Source organism: Balaenoptera physalus (assembly GCF_965194825.1).
Source record: "Balaenoptera physalus genome assembly, chromosome: 1".
NCBI classification, from domain to species: Eukaryota; Metazoa; Chordata; class Mammalia; order Artiodactyla; family Balaenopteridae; genus Balaenoptera; species Balaenoptera physalus.
Window position 1 is genome coordinate 179,518,452 of NC_138882.1, and position 27,180 is coordinate 179,545,631.

Consider the following 27,180-nt stretch of genomic DNA (forward strand, 5'->3'; position numbering starts at 1 on the left):
TCCCCAGCCAGGGATTGAACCTACACCCACTGCACTGGAAGCGCGGAGTCTTAACCACTGGACCACCAGGGAATTCCCAGGAGTGGGCAGATTATGAAGGGCCCTTGTATTAGTTTCCTACTACTGCTGTAACAAATCACCACAAATTTAGTGGTTTAAAACAATTTATAATTCTGGAGGTCAGAAGTCTGAAATGGGTTCACTGAGCTAAAATCAAAGTGTTGGAAGGTCTTCCCTTTGGAAGCTCTAGGGGAGAATCCATATCTTTGCCTTATCCAAGAATCCATTCCTTGGCTTGTGGCTCCTTCTTCTGCCTTCAAAGTCAGCAGTGTAGCATCTTGTCTGACCCTGACCCTCCTGCCTCCCTCTTATAAAGATCCTTGTGATTACATTGGACCCATTCAGGTAATCCAGGATAATCTCCCCATCTTAAGATCTTTAGGGAGCTCCCTGGTGGCCTATGGTTAGGATTCCAGGCTTTCATTGCCGTGGCCCAGGTTCAATTCCTGGTTAGGGAACTGAGATCTCACAAACCATGCAGCGCAGCAAAAAAAAAAGAAGATCTTTAACCTAATTCCCTTTTGCCACATAAGGTAACATATTCATAGGTTCAGACGTTTTGGATATAAGGAAATGGACATCTGTCTTAGAAACTCTGGGCTCTATTAACAAAAATACCACAGCCTGCATGGCTTATAAACAACAGAAATTTATTTCTCTTGGGTGGTTCAAAATGAAGGCACTGGCAGAGTGTCTTGGTGAGAGCTCACTTTGGGTACATAGAAGGCTATCTTCTCACTGTGTCCTCACATGGTGGAAGGGGCAAGGGAACCCTGTAGCCTCTTTCATAAGGGTACTAATCCCATTTATGAGGGCTCCACCCTCATGACCTAATCACCTGCCAAAGACACCACCTCTAAATACCATCGCATTGGGGGTTAGGTTTCAATATATGAATTTTAGGGGGACAAAAAATTCAATCTATAGCAACATTTTGGAGGGGCATTATTCTGCCTACTACAGCCCTATAAGTCATGAAAAGGAATTTAGATTTTTGTATTTGGCCACACCTTGCGGCATGTGGGATGTTAGTTCCCTGACCAGGGATCGAACAGTGCCCCCTGCAGTGGAAGCGTGGAGTCCTAACCACTGTCAGTGGAACCACTGTCATTCCTGGAATTTATTTTATTTATTTATTCTTGGCTGCATCGGGTCTTCCTTGCTCCACGCAGGCTTTCTCTAGTTGCACCGAGCGGGGCCTACTCTTCATTGTGATTCGCGGGCTTCTCATTGCAGTGGCTTCTCTTGTTGCGGAACACAGGCTGTAGGTGCGCGGGCTTCAGGAGTTGTGGCACACGGGCTCAGTTGCTCCACGGCATGTGGGATCTCCCCAGACCAGGGCTCAAACCCATGTTCCCTGCATTGGCAGGCGGATTCTTAACCACTGCGTCACCAGGGAAGCCCTGGAATTTAGATTTTAAAGTGCAAAAGTGTGCCAAAATGGAGTGACATCTGATTTCTGGTTATACTTCTTTGTTTCTTTTTTATTGACTGATATAGAAGAGGGCCCAGGACAAACACTAGAACTCCAGCTGTGATACTGTGATTTATAAGAAATATATATTAGTCTTCTGCCATTCCCTACAGAGCTCCTAAAATCCTCGGAACTTCTGAAGTGATTAGAGTGATAAAGGTGTCTTTTGTTATTTGTAACAAGCTCTTTTCAACCACACCTGAGTTTATGTTAATGCAGCGAATTTTGGAAAGCCCCTAGGCTACATAGGCAAGGGGGCTCATTGCCAGGGGAACCAACCAGAATTAACTGGTGCTTTCATCTCTACTCCCACCCTCCACCCCTATCTCCCAGGAGATGAGATTGAGGGACTGGAGATTGAATTCCATCACCAATGGCCAATGATTTAGTCAATCATGCCTGCTTGATGAAGCCTCCATAAAAACCCAAAATGACGGGGTTTGGAGAGCTTCCTGGCTGGTGAACCGTGGAGGTGCTGGGAGGGTGGTGTGCAGAGGGCATGGAAGCTCTGTGCCCCTTCTCAGGAGCCTCGACCTATGCATCTCTTCCATCTGGCTGTTCCATAGTTACATCTTTTTATAATAAACTGGTGATTAGAAGTTAAAAGGTTTCCCTGAGTTCTGTGAGCCACTCTAGAAAATTAGTCAAACCTGAGGAGGGGTCGTGGGACCCTCAGATATACAGCTGGTTGGTCAGAAGTATAGGTGATAACCTGGACTTGCAATGGCATCGCAGAATCGCTTCCGTGTGTGGAAAACCCACACATCCGGTGCCGGAAGTGAAGTAGTGTTGCAGTGGAGCACTGAGAGTAGAGAAGACACATAGGAGTGAGTTGTTTGGTTTTTTAAATAATTTTATTTATTTATTTATCGCTGCGTTGGGTCCTCGTTGCTGCGTGCGGGATTTGTCTAGTTGCGGCGAGTGGGGGCTACTCTTCGTTGCGGTGCGCGGGCTTCTCATTGCGGTGGCTTCTCTTGTTGTGGAGCACGGACTCTAGGCACGCAGGCTTCAGTAGTTGTGGCGCACGGGCTCTAGAGCGCAGGCTCAGTAGTTGTGGTGCACGGGCTTCTTTGCTCCGCGGCATGTGGGATCTTCCCTGACCAGGGATGAAACCCGTGTCCCCTGCATTGGCAGGCGGATTCTTAACCACTGCACCACCAGGGAAGTCCAGGAGTGAGTTTTTTTTCTTTAGAAAGCCAATAGAGGAGGAGGTGGCAAAGAAGACTGAGGAAGGAGCAGCCACTGAGGGAGGTTGAAAACCAGGAGATGATGCTGAAGCCCTGCAACTCAGATTGGGACTTGAACTCATGGGCTGGGACTCAAACCCAGCCAAAACCCAGATTGGGACTTGAACCCACGGTCTTTCAATTGAGATCACACACCTGGTCTCAGGACTTAATGAAGCTCAGGTTCTTGATGTCTCATCATGGAAAGAATTCAGTGAGACAAAGCCAAAGGTAAGAAGTGGATTTATTTAGAGAGAGATACACTCCACAGTGTGGGCCATCTTGGAAGGCAAGAGTGGCCCCAGTGCATTGGTTTGTCAGTTTTTATAGGGATGGGTAATTTCATAGGCTAATGAGTGGGAGGAGTATTCCAGCTATTTTGGGGAAGGGGTGGGAATTTTCAGGAATTGGGCCACCACCCACTTTTTGACCTCCTTGGAACAGTCATGGCACCTGTGGTTGTGTCATTCAGCTTGCTAATGTGTCACAATGAGCATATACTGAGGCTCAAGGTCTAGTGGAAGGCGACTCTTCCACCATCTTGGACCTATTTGGTTCTAATCAGTTTATGTCGTGTCCTCGGGCTATGTCATTCCTTTAAAGGTTGTGCCCTGCCTCCTTCCCTCCTGCTTCAATACTGCCCAGAGACCATTTCAAGATGGTGAGAGTGGTCATCTGTGTGGGTGATTGCAGGGAGCTGAGGATGAGAGAGCACTGGATTTGGTAACACGGAAGTCATGGTAACCATGATAAAAGCAGCTGTAGAGGAGTGATAAGGTCATAGGCCAGATTGGAATTGGTTGAAGAGTGAATGGTGTTACCAGAAAACTGGGTTCACCTCTTGTTGGGTGTTGAGCCAAAAGACACAACCAAGGCAAACAGCAGGAGAAGGAAGGATTTATTACTTGCAGCAAGTAAGGAGAACACTGGGGATCTTTCCCAAAGCAGTGTCTCCCTGAACAGCAAAATTGAGGAACTTTTAAGCTAAGGGTACATGTGTAAAAGGGAAGAGCTAAATCGGAATCCATGTTCGATCTGTTTCTTTGACTGTAACCTTTGCTTTTCGTTGCTTTTGTTATTATAATCATACATAATGGCCTGCCTCAGGGAACCCTGCCCCTTTGCCTCTATGTTAAACCAGAGTGCCTGTGTACATCCTGACTCTGTCCACCTGTGGATGGCTGCAAGAAAGAAGAAATTAACACATCCCCTTCCAGAGGCTGGCCATTCCAGGGGACATTTGCAAATCTTATGGCCTTTTTACTTTACTTCCTCATCTCCTCCCCTCCTCTATTCTATAAAAGAAACTGGCATCCAAACCCCGATAAGATGGTTTATCAGAGACACTAGGCTGCCATCTTGTCTGCCGGCTTTCCGAATAAAGTCGTATTTCTTGCTTCAACACCTCGTCTCTGATTCGTTGGCCTGTCGTGTGGTGAGCAGAGCGAGCTTGGACTCGGTAACTCATGCATATTCATGAAGGGGCTTGAGCATGGAATTAGGGCAAAGGTTGAGAGAGTCCAGCTTTAGTTGACTGAAGTCCTGAGGGTCAGCAAAGATCAGCATCATCATTCCTTAGGTTTTGGGATCTCAGCATGTAAGTTACCATCCTCCACCTGGGTGGGGCATTTGTTCCGGCAGAACTCTGAGATTATGTATATCCCTTGAGGAAGAACTAGGACTCCGCTTTATTGATGAACTCTTGTTTCTTGACTGCTTTTCCTGTGTTCCTGCATTCCCTCACTTTCCTACAGATCATTAATTGCTGAGACCGGTTCAAGGGCAAGCATTGTGGCCAGGCTTAGATCACAAAATGGCTTAGCCTAAAATGGCTTCTCTTTTGTAAAGGAAGCCATGCTGATTCTCTTTCTCTGGGGACCTCCTACCCTTTCTGCTTACAATAGGAGATGAGGAGGTCGAGAGAATATAGAACTGTGCCATCTATTATGGTACCACTCACTACATGTGGCTACTGAGCACTTGAATGTGGCAAGTTTCAAATGAGATGAGCTATAAGTGTAAAACGCACACCAGATCTCCAAAACGTGGTGTGAAAAAAAAGGATGTCTCATTAATGTTTTAAAAATATTGATTTCATGTGGAAATGTAAACATTTTGGCTATACTGGGTTAAATATATTATTAAAATTAATTTCACCTGTTTCTTTTTATTTTTTAGACGTGGCTACTAGAAAATTTAAAACTATCAATACGTATGTGGCTCATATTATATTTATATTGGACAGTGTTGGGGTAGATAATTTTTTCAATAATTTTACTCTGAAGGGAGCCAAGAAATTAGAAGGAAAATAGAGAGGAATTTAACATTGCTGACCACTCCCACCTTCTTGAAACTATCCTCCCTAAGCTTCTGAGTTACTCAATTCTTCTGATTCTCCTTATATCTAACAATTGTTCTTCTGGACCTCCTTCCTAGGGTCCTCGCCCTGTTCCCAAAACATCAGGTGAAGGAGCTAGCCATGTGGCTGTGCAGGGGAAGAAACTTCCAGGTAAAGGACACAGCAAATGTAAAGGTCCTGAGGCACGGGTCTGCTTAAGGCGGTTATGGAACTAGGAGGAAGACTGTCGTTGGGACACAGCTGGAGAGAGTGTGGTAGGAAATGAGCTCTGGCCAATAAGGTGTAGAGGGGAGGGACTTTGTCATTTACTTTGAACGAGGTGCTAAGTTTTTGGAGGTTTTTGAGCAGAGGAATGTTCTTCTGGTTTACATGCCAAGAAGACTATAAAGAGGTGTTGGGGGAGGGGAAAATTTCCCCCTCTACCCCTCTTGAGTTCTTGTGGCTGGACTAGTAATAAAATTGACACAAGACAGATTAAAAGGAGAAAAAGACACAAATTTTAATTCATGTGCATGGAGGCCCCATAGAAATGGGACCTAAGAAGTGGCCAAAGCAGGCAGCTTTTATAGTTTTTAGACAAAGAAATAATAAATTTGTGAGAAATTGACAGGACAAAGAAACTAAGGTTTTGGGTGCCCAATTAATGAAGAATCTAAACAGAGTTTGGTCTTGGGGCAGTAAATTAAAGAAGTGACAAGGTTTGTTATCTAGGCTTCTCAGCCTGAATTCCCTATCTTTGGCGATAAGGATGTCCTTCTACCTCCAGATGCTGGGAGTGCACCTTTCACATGAAAGACTTATTTCCTGCTTTCAGGGAGACAGAAAGGAGGGTCAGAGTGTATCCCTCTTGCATTTCTTAAGTAACTGTAATTCAAAATAATCAATAGGCCATTGAGGCACATTTTGGGGTGGCCTACTCTGGGCCCCAACAGGCAAGGGCGAAAACAGGGAGACCAGTTAGGAAGCTTTTGCAATAATCCAGGTGAGAGGCCAGGTGGTAACAGTCCCTGTACAGTAGTTGCATTCCGTATATATTTTGAAGGCACACACAGTTGACAGGATTTGGGGAAGTTCTACATGGCGATGTAAGAGAGAGAGGTTAAAGCTACAGCTAAGATTTCAGGAAGGATGGAGCTGCCACCTGCTGCGATGGGGAAGATTACAGAAGGACATTTGGGGGTGGCTGGAAGTAGAATATGTTCTGGATCTTTAAAGTGCAAAATACCTATCACCTATCGTACATTGGAGATGCCAGGTATGCAGTAGGATATACAAGTCTGGCATTTTAGGAGCAAGGTCAGGTCAGGAGATAATAGAATTTGCGAGTCATTAACACACAGCTGGTATTTAAAGCCACAGGAGATGAGATCACCCAGGGAGTAAATGTAGTTAGAGAAGTCCAAGCACAACCCTAGGCCACTCAAGTTTACAGGTTAGAGAGATGAGAAAGAATCAGCAAAGGGCACTGAAAAAGAATGGCCAGTGGGTGATGGAAAAACCAGGAGAAGGTGGTGTCCTGCTGAAACTGAGGAGGACCCTATGGGGCTCTCTGGTACAAACCTTTCTGTTTCTTCCATTTCTTGTCTGTAGAAAATAGGCTTCATTCAGCCTCCATGACTTTCCCTGAGTTCCAAAGGGCAGGTTCAAACAGTTGCTAATCAGGGAAGGGAAAGAATGCAGAAACAAGGGAGGAAGAGTCAAGAAACAATAGTGCAGCCTTGTGGCAGGGTCCTGGTTCCTCCTCAAGGTATACATAACAATATCTGAGTTTTTCTGCAGGAACTAAGGCCCCCAGACAGGTGGAGGATGGTAACTTCAGGCTGAGCACGAGATTCCTGGAGTACCGACATGTTATCTCACCACCAATCAATCAGAAGAAAGCCATACACCCTGCAGCCTTCACCCCAAATTTTGCCTATAAAACTTCTCCCCGCAAACCATCAGGGAGTTCAGGTTTTTTTGAGCACGAGCCAGCTGTTCTCCTTGCTTGGCCATGCAATAAACCTTTCTGTGCTCCAAACTCCAACATTTCAGTATGTTTGGCTTCACTGTGCATTGGGCACATGAACTTGTGTTCAGTAACTCTGCAAGTTAAGAGAAGAACGTGTTCCCAAGAGGAGAGAGTGAAGAACTAGGTCAAATGCTGCGGACAGGTCAAGTAAAACAGAGTGTGAACTCGCCACTGAATTTAACAACATGGAGGACTTTGGTGACCTTTATGTGGTTGGTTTTGGGGCAAGAGCCTGATTTAGAACGGGTTTAAGGGGGATAGGAAATTAGGGAACTGGAGAAGAGTCTAGATCACTCTTTCCAGGAGTTCTGCTATAAAGAAGAGCAGAGAAAAAAAAAAAAAAGAGCAGAGAAGTGGGATGGTAGCCGGTGGGGGATGTGGGAGTCAAGAGAGGGTTTGTTAAAACTGGGAGAAATTACAGCATGTATCTAATGCTGATGAGAATCACCCAGTAGAGACTGGAAAATCCATGATGCAGGAGCAATATATCCTGCAAGATTCAGACTCATGTCTCCTATCTCTACATGGATGTCCCTGATGCACTTAAAATGCAATTTATTAAAAACTGAAATCATCATCTCCCTTCTAAACCTGCTCCTTCTTCTCTACTTGTTACCTCATTTGGTAGAAACTCTATTCGCTTAACTACCCAAGTTCGAAAACTGGCATATAGCAGTGACAGCACAATGAATAATATTCACGATTTTATCACGTGCTAAGTGAGGTAATGACACAGGGAGCTGTAAGCACCTAGGAAAGGGCTATGACCTACACCTGAAGGTCAAATAACAGAAAGGTAAACAGACTTTGCTTAGACCAACTTATCAAGTTTAGCAATTCCATGTCCTAAATATCTTTCAAGTTTGCCTCCTCATTCCACACCTATTACACTGCCCCATTCTGGCCTTCATTATCTCTGGCTTGTAGTATTTCTATAGTCTTACAAGGTTTCTCTGTCTCTGTCCTTGACCTAGACTGAGGAAGTTATACAAAATGAAAATCCCCCTTATATCACTCACCAGCTTTAAACATTTCTATGAGTCCCTCAGATAAAGCAAAGTCTTGGCCAGCCTCTCAAAGTCTCACCTCTCCTTCTCGGAGTTTGTGGCCTCATACCAAGAAGTTTCTCTCTTCTGTGCTTTTGTTCCTTGTGTTCCCTTTGTCTAGAATGGTACCTTTCTTCTAACCTGGCTAAGTTCTACTCATCTATTAAGGGTGGATTTAGGACTTATCCCTCCTGGGAAGACTTTCCCTAAGTACTCCAAACCTTCCAAGGAAGGGAAGGGGACCTTACTTTAAGTTTCTACCATTCTCCCTTCACCCCCGCCCCCTTGCATAAGTGCAAGGACCATGTCTTATTTTCATCGTTCCTTAAGTGAACGTTTGTCTAAACAATTGCACACATAAAGCATCCAGTCTGGGTAATTCCCTGGTGGTCCAGTGGTTAGGACTCCACGCTCTCACTACCGAGGGCTCAGGTTCTATCCCTGGTCAGGGGAAACTAAAATCCCACAAGCTGTGCAGTGCAGCCAAAAAAAAAAAGGCACCCAGTTCAAGGTTACCCAGCTGGCAAGCTATTGAGTATTGTGTCAGAAGTTAGTGCTTAGACCGCCATAGGGCTCTCATTAGAATGCAAAGTTCTCAAAATCCTCACTCAAGCAGTACCCTTTACAGTTCGCAAAACACTCTGATAAGGCTACTCTTTATGTCCAGAAGCAGAGATTGAAAAAAGGCAATGTTTTCAAACCCTGCAGCTAAAGAGGACCATCATTAAAGAAGGAAGAAATCAGCATATGGAGATAACAGCAGTGAGGAAGGTCCACCACCTGCAAGGATGACCTTCCAGGGCAGAGAAACCCCGCCCAGGGACCCGCTTGCACCCCAGCACAAGCCAAGGCACAGCAAACCCACTACTGCGAAGACTACAAATCCCAGCATGCCTGGCATCCAGTGAGAGACAGCACGCAACGCATGCCGGGACACGTAGTCCAGTTCTAGCTCAGGAAAAGGGCAGAACGTCACGTGACGTCAGGAGGGCTCAGGAAAGGAGTCAGAACCGGTCCAGGCTCGAGTTAACCCTTCTAGAGAGCCGACCCTGGTTTCTCTGGTGACCCAGGTTTCAGGTCCCACCCCACAATCCAGCGGACCTATGGTGTGCGTTGAGTAGCCTCTCGCGTGATCCTTCACGGTTAAAGGCGAAGTACCAGAGAGCAAAAACAGGCAGACTTTAGCCTTCGAGGTGCCCGCTTGGAAGACTAGTGGTGCGCAGAACGCTATCCTGGACAGGAGCTGAGGTCGCTTCCCCTGCAGCGCCGGTGAGGACGTGGCAAGGGTCTCGACTAGCGGCTTCCCCTTCCTCCGCCCGTCGGGCCAGAGGCGCGGGAGGCGCAAAGACTGCTGGGAACGCGCATGCGCCCACCGCGGCGGGGAGTACACCTCCAACGTCTGCGGGTGCGGGGGGTGTCGGGTGTCCGCGGAGGCGCTTTGCGGCCGGTCGTGCGGGTCGGGTGCGGGCGCGCGGGCGGGCGCCCAGGCAGAGGCGCGCACAGGTGATTGACTGGCCAGCTGGCTGAGGGAGCGCCTGGTCCTCATCGCTGGCAGGTGGCGGAGCCCATTTGGGCGGCAGTGGAGGCGGCTGCGGCAGCCTGGGCGGCCGGGCTCAGGAGGCACTCCTCGGGCCAAGGCCATGGCCCCGCGGCTGCAGCTGGAAAAGGCGGCCTGGCGCTGGGCGGAGACGGTGCGGCCCGAGGAGGTGTCGCAGGAGCACATCGAGACCGCCTACCGCATCTGGCTCGAGCCCTGCATCCGCGGCGTGTGCAGGTGAGGCCCGCGCACCGGGCCTCGCGCCCCCCTCGCGTCGGACCTTGCAAAACCAGGCCAGGGGCTGGGGGAAGGAAGACGGCGGCCCTTTGCGTGCATCTAGCAGGCATGGAGAGAACAAGGTGGAGGTTTCCTCCTTTCCGCCTTCTGGGCGACCTGGGAAAGGCAGCTTTTCCGGGCTCTGCACGGAGGTGATGCTGCTGAAAGCCCTTCAGAAAAGGTTCTGGGTTCTTATTAGAAGATGGCGGTGGAGATGGTTGAAGGCAGGAGCTGAGAGCTTAGCAAACGTTGGTGGTTGGTATATCCTGGCCACTGCTCGGTTTTTTGGTTTGTAAAACGGGAACTTCTGCGAAGTGAGCTTCATCATTGTATATCTTGTATTGGTGTTGACGCTGAAGGCGTGATCATATTTTTGGGTAGGGCGGCTTTAGGAAAACGTACGGTTAGTCTGCGTCATCGGTACCCTTCATCCCCAGTTGACCTTCCCCTCTCTCGGTAACCTAGTATTTTTTAGCCTTTTTTTGGGGATGGGGGGTCGCTCTGACTCAACACCAGTCTACCGAGTACAAAGTTTGAGCTGTTAAGTGCTGTCCTTCACTTCTACTTAGCCCGTGAACCTTGCCTTTCCTTTTAGATCGAATCCTTAGCTGTTTTACCACCTTTTAACGCGGGAACTATAGTTTGTGTCCGGAATGTTGTTGAATTGACTTGGCCAAGCCGGGCATGCTCAGTAGCCTTTGATCAAGCATTTAGTAAAGACTTTCTGGAGTTTTTACATTCCATGGTGGGATCCGGAAGGAATGGAAGTCAAGGTCTCAGACTTGGAACTTTAAGTCTAGTATGGGAAGTGAAACAAGTTAGAGAGCTTCCATAAAGCAAACGAATAATTCCAAGCTCTGGGAGTCTGGCTCACGAGGAGGGCAACAGTCAGTACTGGAATGACGTGGCCGTGTATAATAGATAAGCTTCAGTCAGTTTCTCCACATAATTAGGTTCCAGAGTAACCAAAAAATATAAACTCTTTCACTGTAATAGTTATGATTTTAATAGAAGTAAAGGAGTAGAAATTAGCTGAGATCACTATAAGGGGAATGTCACGGACATGAGTTTTAAGCTGCAATTAAAAGGTTTATATCCAAGCAGTTTTTTTCATAAACAGCTTTGAGATATAATTCACACATCATATGATTCACCCATTTAAAATGTACAACCCAGTATTTTTTATTTGTATAGTCACAGAGTTGTTCAGCCCTCAGCACAATCCGACCCCCCTAAAAGAAGCTCTGTACCCATTAGCTTGGCACTCAGTCCTCCCTGTAAACCCCACTCCCCCTCCCCCCCAGTTCGAAGTAACCACTGATATACTTTCTGCCTCTAAATTTGCCTATTCTGGCCGTTTCATGTAAATGGAATCATACAGTATGTGGACTTTTATTTTATGACTGGCTTCTTTGACAGCATAATGTTTTCAAGGATCATCCATGTTGTAGTATTTGTCAGTATTTCATTTCATTAAAAATTGTTTTGTAAAAGTTATGTAAAACGCACAACGAAATTTACCATTTTTAAAAAAAATTATTTATTTTTGGCTGCGTTGGGTCTTCGTTGCTGCTCGCAGGCTTTCTCTAGTTGCAGCGAGCGGGGGCTGCTCTTCATTGTGGTGCGCAAGCTGCTCATTGCGGTGGCTTCTCTTGTTGCGGAGCACGGGCTTAAGGCACGCACGGGCTCAAGGCACGTGGGCTTCAGTAGTTGTGGTGTGTGGGCTCAGTAGTTGTGGCTCGTGGGCTCTAGAGTGCAGGCTCAGTCGTTGTGGTGCGCGGGCTTAGTTGCTCCGCGGCATGTGGGATCTTCCCGGACCAGGGCTCGAACCGCGGTTCCCTGCATTGGCAGGCGGATTCTTAACCGCTGTGCCACCAGGGAAGTCCCACTATTTTTAAAGTATGCAATTACACAGCATTAAGTACCTTTACGATATTGTACAAACATCACCATTGTTTAGTTCCAGAACTTCTTCCATCACCCTAAAAGGAAACTCCATATCCATTAAACTCCAGTCGCTTCCCATTTCCTCCTCCCCCACCCCGACAACCACTAATCTTTTTGTCTATAGATTTCTTTATTCTGGATATTTTATATAAGTGGAATCATACAATACGTGGCCTTTTTTGGTCTGGCGTTCACTTAGCATAATGTTTTCAAGGATCATCCGTGTTATAGCATGTATCAGTACTTTATTCCTTTGTATGGTTGAATAATATTCCATTGTTGGATATGCCACATTTTATCTATTCATCAGTTGATGGATTTAAATTTTTTCCCCCAAGTTTATTGAGGAATAATTGACAAATATAACTATATATTTAAAGTGTACAACATGATAATTTGATGGACATTGTGGAATGATTACCAAGATCAGGGCAATTAACACATCCATCATCTCACAGCATAGTTAAGTTGATGGATATTTTGGTTATTTCTGCTTTCTGGCTGTTGTGAATAGTGTTGCTATGAACATTTGTGTACAAGTTTTTGTTTGAAGACCTATTTTCAGTTCTTTGGGATATATACCTAGGAGTGGAATTGCTGGGTCATAGGATAACTATGTTTAACATTTTGAGGAACTGACAAATTGTTTTCCAAAGTGGCTGCACTATTTTACATACTCACAGACAATATCTGAAGATTCCATTTTCTCCTCATCCTTACACTGTTTTTGTCTTATAGCCATCCTAGTGGGTGTGAAGTGGTATCTCATTGTGGTTTTGCTTTGCATTTTCCTGATGACTAATAAGGTTGAGCATCTTTTCATGTGCTTATTGGCCATTTGTAGATCTTTGGAGAGAGGTCTTTTCACATCCTTTGCCCATTTTAAAATTGGATTGTCTTTATTATTGAGTTCTAAGAGTTCTTTATATATTCTGGATATAAGTGCCATGTATTTGCAAATATTTTCTCATTCTATGGGTTCTCGTTTCCCTTTTTTTTTTTAAAATGCTTTTCTTTTTTATTTATTTATTTTTGGCTGCGTTGGGTCTTCGTTGCCGCAGGGGCTTTCTTTAGTTGCTGAGAGCGGGGGGCTGCTCTTCGTTGCAGTGTTTCTCATTGCGGTGGCTTCTCGTTGCAGAGCATGGGCTCTAGGCACGCGGGCTTCAGTAGTTGTGGCACGCGGACTTCAGTAGTTGTGGCACGCGGGCTTCAGTAGTTGTGACATGCGGGCTCAGTAGTTGTGGCGCACAGGCTTAGTTGCTCCGTGGCACATGGAGTCTTCCTGCACCAGGGCTCGAACCTGTGTCCCCTGCATTGCCAGGCAGATTCTTAACCACTGCACCACCAGGCCGTGTCCCCTGCATTGGCGGGCAGATTCTTAACCACTGCGCCACCAGGGAAGTCCAGTTTTGCCTTCTTAGAACCAGCTCATAGCACAAAGAGCCTGGGAATGTTGAGTCAGTCACCAAAGTTTTGGAAAGGGGTTAAAGTTAGGCAATGACCTGCTGTAGCGCCCCGCCCCCCTCCCCCTGTCAAAGGATGGGGAGCCTTCTGAATTCCTCCTTATTTGTTGACATCTGGTTAGAGACCGGTGTGTGATTATGAAATAAAATGGTAGAGGGACAAGAATGTTCTTAATTAGAGGGGACTAGTTTGGAAGGGAGTTCCTGAACTCAGTTAATGGACCTAACTAATCCTAAGCAACTGTCATTCTGATAGAGTGGTGACATTTGGAGTTACAGAGACAATTTGAAGTTTTCGAGGAAAATTCAGACAGTAAATGGTTATTATTGGAACCATTTCAGTAATCCTTGGTTAACCTATTCTCTCTCCCCCTCCCTCCCTCTCTTTCCTTCTCCCTTTCTCTCTCTCTCTGTGTACACACACAAATCACTTTTTAGAAATCTGGTGCTGCATTAGGCAAAGCCTTAGTGTAGTCAGGGGTCTTCCCTGGAAGCAGAGTTGGCTTGCTATCCTTCATTGATTTCTACCTGGGCTGTGTGAAATGATGTCCTAAGAGCCAAGAAACTAAAAGGTGTTGAGGGAGAAAAACAAAGCAATAACTCTTTAAATGACCACGCAGAGGGAGTAATATCTCCACCCTCCTCTCCCATTCAAATAATAAAATTTCTTTGTACTGCATAGCATCTATGAAATCATTGACTAAATTTCTGTCCATTGTGCTGGAAAACATACTCCTAAATGACAGATCCTTGGAGATCTGTCAAAACAGAGCTAAAACTACCACTCTTACCTATGGTCAGTGTAGAAGGAACTTAAGTCATTTGCACCCCTAGATACTTAGCCTACTGTTTTTTTTTTTCCACTTTGCAGTTTTTGATTTGTGAAAAATTGTTTCCTTTCTATACAGTTTTGGATATCATTGCAGATGTCTCCTTTTCCTTCTTGCCCACACCATCTAATCAGCTCGAAAGTCCTATTGATTTCATTGCATTGATATGCTGGAATTCAGCTTTCTTCCATTGCTTGCATTGCCACTAAATTGGTTTAGACTAGGAAAATTGTTATGTCTCAGGCTTTGTTCAGCCTCGGTCCATCATTTACATTGCTGCGAAAGCGTTTATTGGCCTAAAATCACAGCGAATAATGTCACAGGTGCTTAGCATGTCATACCAAACATTTGGGGAATCTGCCCCCTGCCTACTGCTGTAGCCACTTGGTGTTCTTATATCCATGGCCCTAGAAAAAAAGTACCTGTTAGAATTCTTCATTTTGTTTCATTGCCACAGTGTCAAACATATTCTGTGGACCTGTGCCCAGAAGTATTGAAACAAAATATTGGTGCCATTTAACATTTTGAGACATTTTCTCAAGTTTTTCCAAAAGCGTTGTGTTTAACAATGAACAGACAATGACTCACTTTACCCTGTTTCATGATCAAAACGTTTTTTTTTGGCCGCACCGCGCGGCCTGTGGAACTTCCCCGACCAGGGATCAAACCTGTGCCCACTACAGCTGAAGCACAGAGTCTTAACCACTGGACCATCAGGGAAGTCCATCACCAAAACTTTTTTTGCCAATTTCGTAAGTGAAAACATCTTTCATGACTGTTTTAAACTCACATTTCTCTGGAGCTGAATGTTTTCCCCTGTGTTTGTTAACTGGTCTTATAAGAAAGCTTAGAGGAAGAGGGGCAAAGCTGTTTTTAAGAATTCGGAGATCTGGGAGTTCCCTGGAAGTCTGGTGGTTAGGACTTTTCACTGCCGTGGCCCTGGGTTCAATCCCTGGTTGGGGAACTAAGATTCTGCAAGCGGCGCAGCGCGGCCAAAAAAAAAAAAAAAATTAGGAGATCTGTTAGAGACTGAAATGGATTGTTGACTCTTGGAGGTAAGTTAATAACAGAAAAAGCTTCATTTCGTTAGTCCATATTTGTTAGGGTTCCTAGATAACAGGTGACAGAAACTTTAATATAGTGTAAGGGAAGTGCCTCAGTTAACAAATCTAGGGAGGTGTTTGTTTTAATTCAGGAAAGATGTGGACAAATAAATCATGGCTAGGGCAGGGAAACACTTGAGCCCAGGAGAGATTCATGAACCTCTTCCAGCTGTTTCTCATGCAAATCAGCATGCTGTTTCCTTCTTAATGTTAGGACAGCTAAGCTGTCAGAAGGGTCTGCCACTGAAGAGGGATTGTCATTTTGGGGTTGTTTGTTTTCTCTTTCTCTCAGTTCCCATTTTAAATATCTTGTGAGGCTGTATTTGGGTGCTGGATGGGAGCTGCATCTCAGCAGCTCTTGCTAGAACCACAAGAATGGAGGAACAGTTTGTTCTCAAAGAAAAAAAAAATGTCAGGGGGAGCTGAAGAAACTAGGCATGTACAGTAATAGTCAACTGCCACACAAAACAAAAACCTAGTCATAAGCCAATGGATGCATAAGTAAATGAGATATGAGTAGTGGGAGAGAGCCGGGGGAGAACCAGGATGAGTGCTCTTCGTGCTTTGTTTTTGTTTGTGATTCAGTTCTCCCTCTCTGATTCCCCTGTAGGCAGAAGGAAGGATTTCTGGGAAGAAGACCAGTGGGGAGTGGGTAGAGGGTACAGTTATAAGGTTGTAGGAACTTACTATTTCAGAGAAGGTGAATGGCATCACTCTACCTAGATTATTAAATCGGGGCTACTTGTGACCTTGAAAAAGTTACTTGCTTTTTAAGCCAGCATTAGCAAATTCACATGCTTTCTAGGGCCAAGTAAGTTGTATAAATTTGAGTCAACAGGCTAGGGTATTTACACATCAAACATGTAAACTTGTGTCCCTGTCTCACGTGTCTCAGCCTCCTTGATCTGTCTCTTACACTGATGGAAACAAGTATGCAGAAGTATTTTTCTACTATAAGAAAATTGGTACAAACAGGATGATAGATGATACTTGACACCTGTAGCCTACTCCTAATGGGGATAAAAAGGAGCTTGGGGCTTTGGAGACTGAGGGAGAGGTTTTCTTCTACAGGGGGATTTCATCTAGCCTTCTGTACGTGGCATTCTGCTGCACTGCTTAGGTTGGCTTGGAAGTAATGGCTTAAAATAGAAATTTTTATTTATTCATTTACTTATTTACTTATTTATTTATCTATCTTTAGCTGCGTTGGGTCTTCGTTGCTGCGCATGGGCTTCCTCTAGTTGCTGCGAGTGGGGGCTACTCTTCGTTGCAGTGCGCAGGCTTCTCATTGTGGTGGCTTCTCGTTGCGGAGCACAGGCTCTAGGCTTGCGGGCTTCAGTAGTTGTGGTTCGCGGGCTCTAGAGCACAGGCTCAGTAGCTACGGCGCACGGGCTTAGTTGCTCCGCAACATGTGGGATTTTCCCGGACCAGGGCTCGAACCCGTGTCCCCTGCATTGGCAGGCAGATTCTTAACCACTGCGCCACCAGGGAGTCCCAATAGAAATGTTTTTATGATTTATGCTTCTTAAGTAGATTCTCCACTGCTCCAAACAAGAGAATAAATAAACAAACAAAAAAATCCTCCACAACATTGAGCCCATGTACCAAAAAAAAAGGCTTGGCCTCAATTTGGAAAGCTTTAGTTGGTTAGCCTAAGCTACTTTTAATGCAGTGGCTCACCACTGACTTTGGTTCTCACCTGGAGTGTGTCCTTAGGCACCCTGAAGCCATAGGTTCTCTGGGGAGGAGGGTGGTAGCTGGTGCTTTAACACAGGTTCATCTCATCTACACAGTGATGGCATTTTAGCTGATGGAACCTTATTCAGTAATACCTCACCATCAGTTAATTTAAGAAAAGCAAAAACAAAAAAACAATGCCAGCGTTCTAGGGCTAAATAATACAAGTTGCTCCCAACGTCTCACATATGTTTTTGGAAGTCTTTTTAAAGTTAAAGAAACCTATTGCGTGACATTTTTAGTTCATAGCTGTGTATTTTATTTGATCGTTGAAGCCAACTTTGGACCAAGTGTACAAGATTTACTGTGTGTGTAGGAGGGGAGGAGCGTGGACAAGGAGAGCCTACTTTTGTTCATTTTCTCTATTTTGCTGTTAGGAACAGGAGACTAAAATCAGAATGGTTCTAATGGAACTGTAGTTTTCTGAGAGAATGATCTGTGCTTTTGACACACAGGAGAGTGCCTGTCTTCCCAGCCAAAACTTGTGAAGGACTTACCGCTCCCTTATTTACGAGGAGAAAACAAACTTGGTATACCTTTGAAGAGCATATTGGAAAGAGCAAGTACCTACTTACTTAGTTTTAGAGATAACATTTTCACTCTAGTTATTGATGCTAACTTTTCCTGTTCTAAAGACTTTGCAGTTCAGTGCTGTGAGTTGTAATTTGGGGGTGGGGTGGGGTGTGGATCCCAGCTCCCTGACCAGGGACTGAACCCAGGCTCTTAGCAGCGAAAGTGCAGAGTCCTAACCACTGGACTGCCAGAGAATTCCCTGTAATTTTCTTTTTAAAAGAATCTTCCTTATTATTATTATTTTTAAATTTAATTAATTAATTTATTTATTTATTTTTGGCTGTGTTGGGTCTTCGTTTCTGTGAGAGGGCTTTCTCTAGCTGCGGCAAGTGGGGGCCACTCTTCATCGCGGTGCGCGGGCCTCTCATTATCGCGGCCTCTCTTGTTGCGGAGCACAGGCTCCAGACGCGCAGGCTCAGTAATTGTGGCTCACGGGCCCAGTTGCTCCGCGGCATGTGGGATCTTCCCAGACCAGGGCTCGAACCCGTGTCCCCTGCATTGGCAGGCAGACTCTCAACCACTGCGCCACCAGGGAAGCCCTATTTATTTATTTATTTATTTATTTATTTTTTAAAAAAGAGTCTGCCTGGTAAGTCCTTGCCCCTATTCCAAGGAAAGATTTTAGGTTACTTTCCCCTGTCTCTGAATCAGGTTTGTTTGCTTGTTTCTTTATATCTTCTCTTGGTAGAAGAGAAAAATTACTTTTGTGTAAAAGGAGAGATTTTTTTTTTACTTATTGTAATTCCCTTGTAGTAGTCCTTTACCATTAGAGGTGAGTTATAGGTACAAAAAATAACTCCTTTTAGATCCTCCCCCGCCCCCGCCATGGATCAGTTGTACTTTTATTTCCTTAGTAAGTTACTTTCCAACCTGGCTTTGACATAATCCTGACAAACTGCTCTTAAGTTGGCCAAACTTGTTTTCATTTTTATTTTTTAAAGCCAAGAAGACAGTGTGTTTAAGTGGAATATTAAGAACAATTATTTACTTATTTCTCGAATATGTAGTACTTCCCAGAGTTCTAAATCTGAAAGATATAAAAGGTGATGGGGGAGCATAGATGATATATATCTGAAAGATATAAAAGGTGATGGGGGAGCATAGCAATAAAACTAATTTATTGTTAGTTTTTGCAGCCAGCAGGTAGAGGTAAACCTCCTCAAAGATGGTTGTTCCCAGATTATAGTGCGTCTTTTTATCTAAACAGACAGGTCTGTCAAACCCCGCCCCCCCCACACACACACTTTTTTTTTGGCCACACCACCTGGCATGCGGTATGGGATCTTAGTTCCCTGACCAGGGATCAAACCCGCGCCCCCTGCATTGGGAGCACAGGGTCTAAGCCACTGGACCACCAGGGAAGTCCCCTTCACACCCTTTTTTTTATTTTTAAAGATTTAATTTTATTTTTTTTTTTGGCAGCGTTGGGTCTTCTTTGCTGTGTGCGGGCTTTCTCTAGTTGCGGCGAGCAGGGGCTCCTCTTCGTTGCGGTGCGCGGGCTTCTCATTGCGGTGGCTTCTCTTGTTGTGGGCTCTAGGCACGCGGGCTTCAGTAGTTGTGGCTCGTGGGCTCAGTAGTTGTGGCTTGCGGGCTCTAGAGTGTAGGCTCAGCAGTTGTGGCGCACGGGGCTTAGTTGCTCCGCGGCATGTGGGATCTTCCCGGACCAGGGCTCGAACCTGTGTCCCCTGCCTTGGCAGGTGGATTCTTAACCACTGCGCCACCAGGGAAGTCCCCCCCACACCCATTTTTAAACACTGCTTTGTTCCTTGCTTTTTTCAACTAATGATATTGTTACATATCACAACATAACAGTTTCTCCTTATCTTTTTTTCCTAATTACAGTGGTTTCCATTGCTTGGCTATATTATTTAGCAGATTCCTATTGATGGGCATTTATAGTGTTTCCAATCTTTTACTGCTGTCAATAAAGCTTTAGTGGGTAACCTTCTGAAATATTCAGAACATACTGATTTAATAAACTCCTTCATAGCAAAAGAAAATCTAGGCTCGTATGTTGCAGTCAGTTGTGTATCTTAAGTCTCCTTTAATTTGGATAATTACTCAGTCTTTCTTTGTATTTCATCATATGGAGGGTTTTTTTTTTAACATCTTTATTGGAGTATAATTGCTTTACAATGGTGTGTTAGTTTCTGCTTTATAACAAAGTGAATCAGCTATACATATACATATATCCCCATATCTATATGGAGGTTTTTGAAAAGTATATAGGACACTTACTTTGCAGAAAGCTTCTCAACTTGGATTTGTCTGGTGTTGGCTTATAATTAGGTTTAGGTTATTCACTTTGGTAGGAAAACCACAGAAGTGATGTTGTGCTCTTAGTGCATCACACCAGGAGGGGCATGCAGTTAATTAGACCCATTACTGGCTACTTAAACTTTGATCCTTTGGTTAGGTGGTATCTGCCAGGTTTCTCCACTGAAAGTTACTATATTTCCTTTTGTAATTAATAAACAACTTGTGCTGAGATACTTTGAGACTATGTAGATATTCTGTTACTCAAACTTTCCTACACTGGCATCCATTGACAATCCTTGCATGACTTCTTTATTAATCTGATGGATGCCAAATGGTGAATTTCTAATTCTGTCCTTTCTTCCACATTGATAGTTGGCTTTCTTCTTTAAGGAGGAGATTTCTCATCCATCCATCCATCCACCCACCTTACTATGGATTCCTACATTATTGAGCAGGTTGTAATCCGATCATTATTTTGTTGCTCAGATTGTTCCAGATTTGGGTACTGGGAGCCCCATCCAAGCTCTTCCTTTTAACATGTCCCCCTCATTCTTTGAGTACATCCTTATTTTGGGGGCACAGCAATATGTCCATGTTTATCTTGCCCAGGCTTCAAATCGTCCATTTCTCCCAGGAGCTCTGGGTTCTTCGAGTGGGGAGTATGTATAAATCAAGATCTGCTTGCTGGGTGTGTTCATGTTACTGATTTTAGGCCCTCGGCTGACAAAAAAGCTGTCTCGTTTAGGCTGCCCAATTAAATCTAAATTTCAGATAGACAACAAATACTTTTTAAAATATAAATATGTCATTTATCTGAAATTCAAATAACTTCTGTCCTGTATTTTATCTGGCAACACTAATCTACCTGTCTGTATATATTAAGACCCTGTAGATTTTGATTTAACACCTGTTATTCCTAATCAATACTGCAGGGTTGGTTTTATTCTTCTTCCCTTATTTGTAACTTTCCTCTCCAAAACTTGATTCCCTTCATCCCCAGTATACATGTACTTATTTGTTCAATTGCAGAATGCACAGAAAGTTTCAGAATTGTTAACCCATGTATCTTTGAAAAGGAAGCTATTAAATAAGTTTGTTGTTTGTTCCTTATGTCTTTATCCTGACACTAATAAACTTGCTAATGACCAAGTTCAAGTTACTTGGGTCAGTGCCCTACCCTCTTCCTTTCAGTGTATGTTACTCAGTTGAAATATGTTATTGTTTGTGTTGAATTTAGGGTTCCCTCCATCCTTACTAATTTGTGTGTAACATTCACATGGCCCCCAAATTCAGCAATGTATGGAATGGTATATTCAGGAAAATGTCCAACGCTTCTTTTTTTAAAAAAATCTTAATCCTACTCATGTTCTACAGGTAACCAGTTTCACTAGTCTCTGATTTATCCTTTTGGTGTTTTTCTTTTTTTTATACTGTTATTTTTTTATTGAAGTATTGTTGATTTACAATGTTGTGTTAATTACTGTACAGCAAAGTGATTCAGTTATACACATGCCTATATACATTTGTGTTTTTCTTTTTGCTCAAATGAGCAGATACATGTATATTTTATTTCCCCATCTTTCTTAACACAAAAAATGGCATGCTATAGATAACTCTTTTGCACTTTGCTTTTTGCTCATTAATGTATTCTAGAAATTACATCAGTTCACAGAGATCGTCATGTGTTTTTCCTGTCACAGTTGTGTGGTACTCCATTGTGTGGATGTACCATATTCCCTATGTTTGGTCATTTGGGTTGTTTCCAGTATTTTGCAATCACAAACAATGCTGTAATGAATAACCTAGTGTATGTGTTTTTGCACTGTTGGAGGTCCATCTTCAGGATGAATTCTTAGAAGTGAAATGGATAGGTCAGAAAGTAGGTGTGTATGTAGATTTGTTAGCAGTTGCAAAATTCCCTTCTGTACGAGTCCTACCAGCTGGCATTCTCATCAGCAGTAGATGAGTTCTGTTTCCCCACAGCCTCACAGACTGGGTGTGGTATTATGCTTTCTCAGTTTTGCTAATCTTATAGATGAGAAATAGAATTTTAAAAATGGTATCATTATAGTTTTAATTTGCATATTTCTTACCATGGAACTGTGGTATTTTTTAATCATACAATATTTTTTCATAGACGAAACTGCAAAGGAAATCCGAATTGCTTGGTTGGGATTGGTGAGCACATTTGGTTAGGAGAAATAGATGAAAATAGTTTTCATAACATTGACGACCCCAACTGTGAGAGGAGAAAAAAGGTAAGCCATCGTTTTTTAAGAGATTTCTATATGGCATTCTTGTGTGTTTTATATTGTGCCTATGATCAGAAACCATTACTGATTTCAGGTAACCTAAGCAGCTCTAAGATCAGTAGTGGAATTTAAGACTCCTAAACCACTTGAATTGGAACAGTTCTTAATGGTATGCTTTAAAACAGGTAGCTATGTAATCCAGTAAGCCTTTAACTAATAGTTTTAGTTCAATGCTGATTCTGTGTTTGCTTTAACGTAGCATGTTTTATTTTGAGCTCTTTTTAAGTCTCTTTAAAGGAGGTGGTAAATCCAGGGAACAAGCTCCCATAATGATATTACTTTGCTTTCTTGGGCTTGTATTTTTACATATTATACATACAACAGAAGTTTTACCTTTTTTTTTCTTTATGGTAATACACATTAATACTTTCTAACGATAAAGCCTGGCGTTTACAAAATAGTCACCTGTATAGGTATTTTCTCTCTTAAAAAGAATGATTCTTTGTAAGTTCAGGAATTCTCAGCCTTATCTTTGGAAAATATTGCAACTAACTCCCTCCATCCCCCCATCTCCCAGATCTATAGGATAAAAAGGAACTTTTCTGGAAGTTTCACTTTGTCATTATACTGAATGCTGGGCTCTTAGGAATATAGCAAATGAAAAACCTATGTACACGTGTTTAAAATTGATGTTTCCTAGAGCCAACTGTTCTCTAAGCTTAGATTTAAGTGGCTGGAGAAGACTAGAGATGCTGTCCTAAGTCTTTCCCACTCCCATAGTCAACCCAAATGGGGCTTTCATGATAATTATGCCCTAACCTTTCCTGAGAGAGGCTCACAGGGTTTAGTGGTTGAGGCAGTTTAACACATTTTTAATCAAATTAAAAAAAATACTTCTCATAATTTTTTTATTTAAGGGGAAACTGGTTTTATAATTGTAAATTTTGTGTTTTTGTAGAACTCATTTGTGGGCCTCACTAACCTTGGAGCTACTTGTTATGTCAACACATTTCTTCAAGTGTGGTTTCTTAACCTGGAGCTTCGGCAGGCACTCTACTTATGTCCAAGCACCTGTAGTGACTACATGATGGGAGATGGTATCCAAGAAGAGAAAGGTGAGTGGGGAATGGGTATGGGGAGGGCTTACTGCTGAGCTTATTGCTAGCTAGACCACTTTGAACCAACCATATAGAGGAAACTTCAACTACAATTTCCCTCTGTAGTACACTGTGATTGCAGTCCATTAAGTTCTAGTGATTGAGAGAAATCAGTCAGTAAAGCAGACAAGGTTACTCTTTTACCTAGTTTGAGAGACTTAATAAATATTTCAGTGTACCCACAGCCTTTTGTCTTGATTCCCAAATACGCTGACTTACAAAATATCCTCTAAAATTAAGATTAAATTAACCACCCTTGGCAAAGCAAGCTACTAATATGCGACTACACTCATTGCACATTTAGAAATCAGCTTCAGACTGTTCTAGTGGAATTATTTAGTTTTTTAATGCATAATATGTGGATTGTTATTCCTAATTGATATTTCTATTTAGAGATTATTCTCTTTGAGATGGAACTTCCATGGAATGACCAGCTTTTTCTTCTTCTCAAAGCTGGGGGATAGAGGGAAGTGAGTATAAGATTACGCAGGTCTAGGAGCTCCAGGTTGGGAACCTTTGACTCTTGTTCTCATTTCTAAATCCTGTGCTGTCTTTTATGTGATCTGATTTGGGCACACAGCTCATGTCTTTGGCTCTGAGAGAGAAAAGATAGGGTTCCTAAGCCCCACATCTTCCTTCTTGCTGCTCTTTAGATAATGGTAATGCTTTTGGTCCTTGTTAACAGTACAAAACAGTGCTTAAAATTCTTAAGTTTGTTTCCCCAAAGCTTTATTCCTATAGTTCTGAATATTTAAATCTAGATTAATAGTATAGAAGGTATTGATATTTAAAGAATTAGTGTATATGAAGGATGAGTAATGGAAAATGGATCATTTTTAATTTTAGCATTGTTTTTGCTGAAGAATAAATTTACCAATGAGAAGATAGCTAAATAACAAGTGGAAACTAAATGTCTATTTTGTAAAATGATGTACCATGGCCGCCTTTGGGTATTGTGGTTTTAATATGTATCTTCAAGAGATGTGGTTTGTTTTGTTTTGTTTTTTAAATTTCTAAACACTTAGATTTTACCATTTCACCAAAGTCCTTAACCTTGTTCTCGGATAAGAGTGTGCATTTCTGGTGCTATTAGCGGACACAGTGCAGTGTAGTGAGAAGGGTTTGTGTTGGAAATGATGGGACTTGAGTTCTAGTCCCAGTTCCACTACTCCCTTATTTTACAGATAGGAAAACCAGCAGAGGATAAGTTATTTAAGATCTCATGTAGTATCTAACCTGTAAAATAAGAAAGTTGGAGTAGATACAAACTTACCTGAAGGGCTTTTAACATCCTGTAAAGCCCCTGCACCCCAGGAAGTAAGATTTTTATCTTTATTTTACAAATGAACTATTGACTTCCTTTTCACAATTGGTGAGTCACAATTGGTAGTAAAGAGATAAACCATTCAGACCAATCAGGAGACAAACTACACGACGATTTGAACTGACAAAAAATTATTAATAGGAAATTAGAGTAATAGGGGAATTGGTTAGTAAGAATTAAAGAGGACTTGAAAAAACACAGATATAGCAGATGGGGGAGCAGCCACTACCCCAAGGGCTGAAAAAGAATACAGAAGGAGGAGTCCCACACCCCCACTGACCAGGCCTGAGATCCAGACCTCACTGGAGAAAGCACTGCCTGCCCGAGCTCACTGGATGGCCAAGAAGGTGCTGAGATGCCTCAGTGGGTTTCCTTGCTGGAAACTGTCCTCAGGGAGGTACTGGGCCTTGGACTCTCTTGCAGAGAGTGTCCAGGAGGTCATTCACAGGGTGGTCATTCAGGAGGAAATGCCTCACAAGAGGCATCCTACTGAAGCTACCAGAGGAGGTGCGGGGAGAAGCTGCTGGCCACTGCTGGCTGAGGGAGCCCACGGAGCCTGGTGAGACTCACAGTGGAACCCTGGAGCGCCCTCTACTGACAAGACTCAACTTTACACTAGCTGGCAAAGGAGGAATCTTTGCAGAGCTCATCTCTGTTAGCACAGAGCAAGCAAAGAAAGGGTGGATTTGAAGCGAGAGGCAATTAATCGATAACTGGCACAGAAGAGAATACACAAATCTTTCAGGGCTCTTGAGATTCATGCTTCCTATTTGCATACCTTCTCCGAACTCACTAAAACTTGAAACTAAATTTTAAGATTTTTATATTGTTCATTCAAGTTTGAATCAGTGTGCTTGAGATTGCTGTCATTTGCTCTGTTTGTGGCAAGTTCACATTAATGAGATTATATTAAAGTATTTGGCCATTTAATGCAAATAGTAAATACAGTGTATGGTTTTTATTACTGGATTGGATGTTTCGGTGTGATTTGACACTCTAGAAGCCATAGTCATGATTGCTATTGTTGTTGTAACATATGTATAGCCTCTTGCCTTTAGGGGATGCATATAGACAACCATGGCTGCCTCATGACTTCCAAAAGATGTGATTACTGATTTCTTTTAAAGTTTTAAAACTATAATAAAACATTATTATAGTTTGGATATAAGGGTGTTTAATTATAATTATGTTCTCATGTGAAGAGGAGTACATATTTTTAAAAAGTAGCAGTTTTTAAAAGAACAAACATTTCTTTAATAGATTATGAGCCTCAAACAATTTGTGAGCATCTCCAGTACTTATTTGCCTTGTTGCAAAACAGTAATAGGCGATACATTGATCCATCGGGATTTGTTAAAGCTTTGGGCTTGGACACAGGGCAGCAGCAGGTAAGAACCTTTTATTTTTTTAAATATAAAAAGCATTCCTTACAACCTTTATGGAAAGAAATGAAGAAATTTTTAAAAATTAATTTTTTTCTATTTTATTTACTGTTCAGTATATTACACATTTTCCTTGATCTCATTTCTGAAAATCCATATGTGGGCACAAACTGATCCAGCATAGCTCTAGTCCTTGTTCCAAAATGCTAAGTTCAAAGTACAGATAGTTTCTGGATTATTTTACTTATTACTGTTTGTAACAGAACTTGAAAAGCAAGGTATGATTTTTTTTCTTTTTATTAACCCAAACCTGTATTGTAGGATGCCCAAGAATTTTCAAAGCTCTTTATGTCTCTTTTGGAAGATACTTTGTCTAAACAAAAGAATCCCGACGTGAGGAACATTGTGCAACAGCAGTTCTGTGGGGAATATGCTTATGTAACTGTGTAAGTGTGTTTCCACTTTTTCATCATACATTTTATTCTAAGGCGGTTGCTTCTGTGTCTTCTAGTTCAGTTCCAGGTTATGGATTTAGTGGCCTATCATGGGACCTAAAGTATTTATAGTAATACGTTTCCATGGGAACATGTAAACAACTGACTAGATAATTGCAGTTGAACCCATCCAGGTGTTGGGAACTGTTTCTGGTTGAGCTCTTGCTGTTTATTTCATGGCTGTGGTCTGGGCTGAAAGCGTGAGACTGGAGCCTGCTGGAGTACTAAAAGTAAAACAACTCTTAAACTTCTTCCTAAGCATAAAATGCATGGCCTCATCAATCACTTTGTTTTTATTTTTTGAATATACATAGTGTAGATAATTTCTATGACAGAATTAAGGTAATAAATGCTTCTTTGTGTATTCCCAGGATGTAGTACAGTAGAACGTTATTGCTTTTCCCACTCTGATCTTAATTTTATCACTCTGCTTTATTATAGGTGCAATCAGTGTGGCAGAGAATCTAAGCTTTTATCAAAGTTTTATGAACTGGAGTTAAATATCCAAGGCCACAAACAGTTAACAGATTGTATCTCAGAATTTTTGAAGGTATTCAGATTTTGGCGTATATGTTGTTTCTGCTCATTAACACTATTCTGAATGTCTTTGATTTTATGAATAAATTCATCATTTCAACTTTTTCTACATATGAGTGTCTCTGTTTAATGA

At 42.8% G+C, this 27,180-nt stretch overlaps 2 protein-coding genes across 11 annotated transcripts in view; one reads left to right on the forward strand and one right to left on the reverse strand.

Annotated features, from left to right (window-relative positions):
* The window catches only part of LDLRAD2 (low density lipoprotein receptor class A domain containing 2), a gene marked incomplete at its 5' end in the record, with an annotated part of 43,656 nt that extends 33,934 nt beyond the window's left edge, over nt 1-9,722 (reverse strand). The window contains one exon of the mRNA XM_082424141.1: nt 9,335-9,722. Coding sequence (XP_082280267.1) covers nt 9,335-9,722 — 388 coding nt within the window. The remainder of the gene's footprint in view (nt 1-9,334) is intronic.
* Nucleotides 9,542-27,180, forward strand: part of USP48 (ubiquitin specific peptidase 48) — a 66,428-nt gene continuing 48,789 nt past the window's right edge. For 4 of the 10 annotated variants that reach the window (XM_082448621.1, XM_082448627.1, XM_082448622.1 and 1 more), the window contains exons 1-6: nt 9,544-9,950; nt 22,039-22,159; nt 23,112-23,268; nt 25,895-26,022; nt 26,338-26,462; nt 26,952-27,060. In XM_082448621.1, coding sequence (XP_082304747.1) covers nt 9,817-9,950; nt 22,039-22,159; nt 23,112-23,268; nt 25,895-26,022; nt 26,338-26,462; nt 26,952-27,060 — 774 coding nt within the window. In that variant the 5' untranslated portion in view covers nt 9,544-9,816. Of the gene's footprint in view, nt 9,951-10,043; nt 10,073-22,038; nt 22,160-23,111; nt 23,269-25,894; nt 26,023-26,337; nt 26,463-26,951; nt 27,061-27,180 lie in introns of those variants that run through there. The other 6 variants (XM_082448625.1, XM_082448628.1, XM_082448629.1 and 3 more) reach the window with 4 other exon arrangements.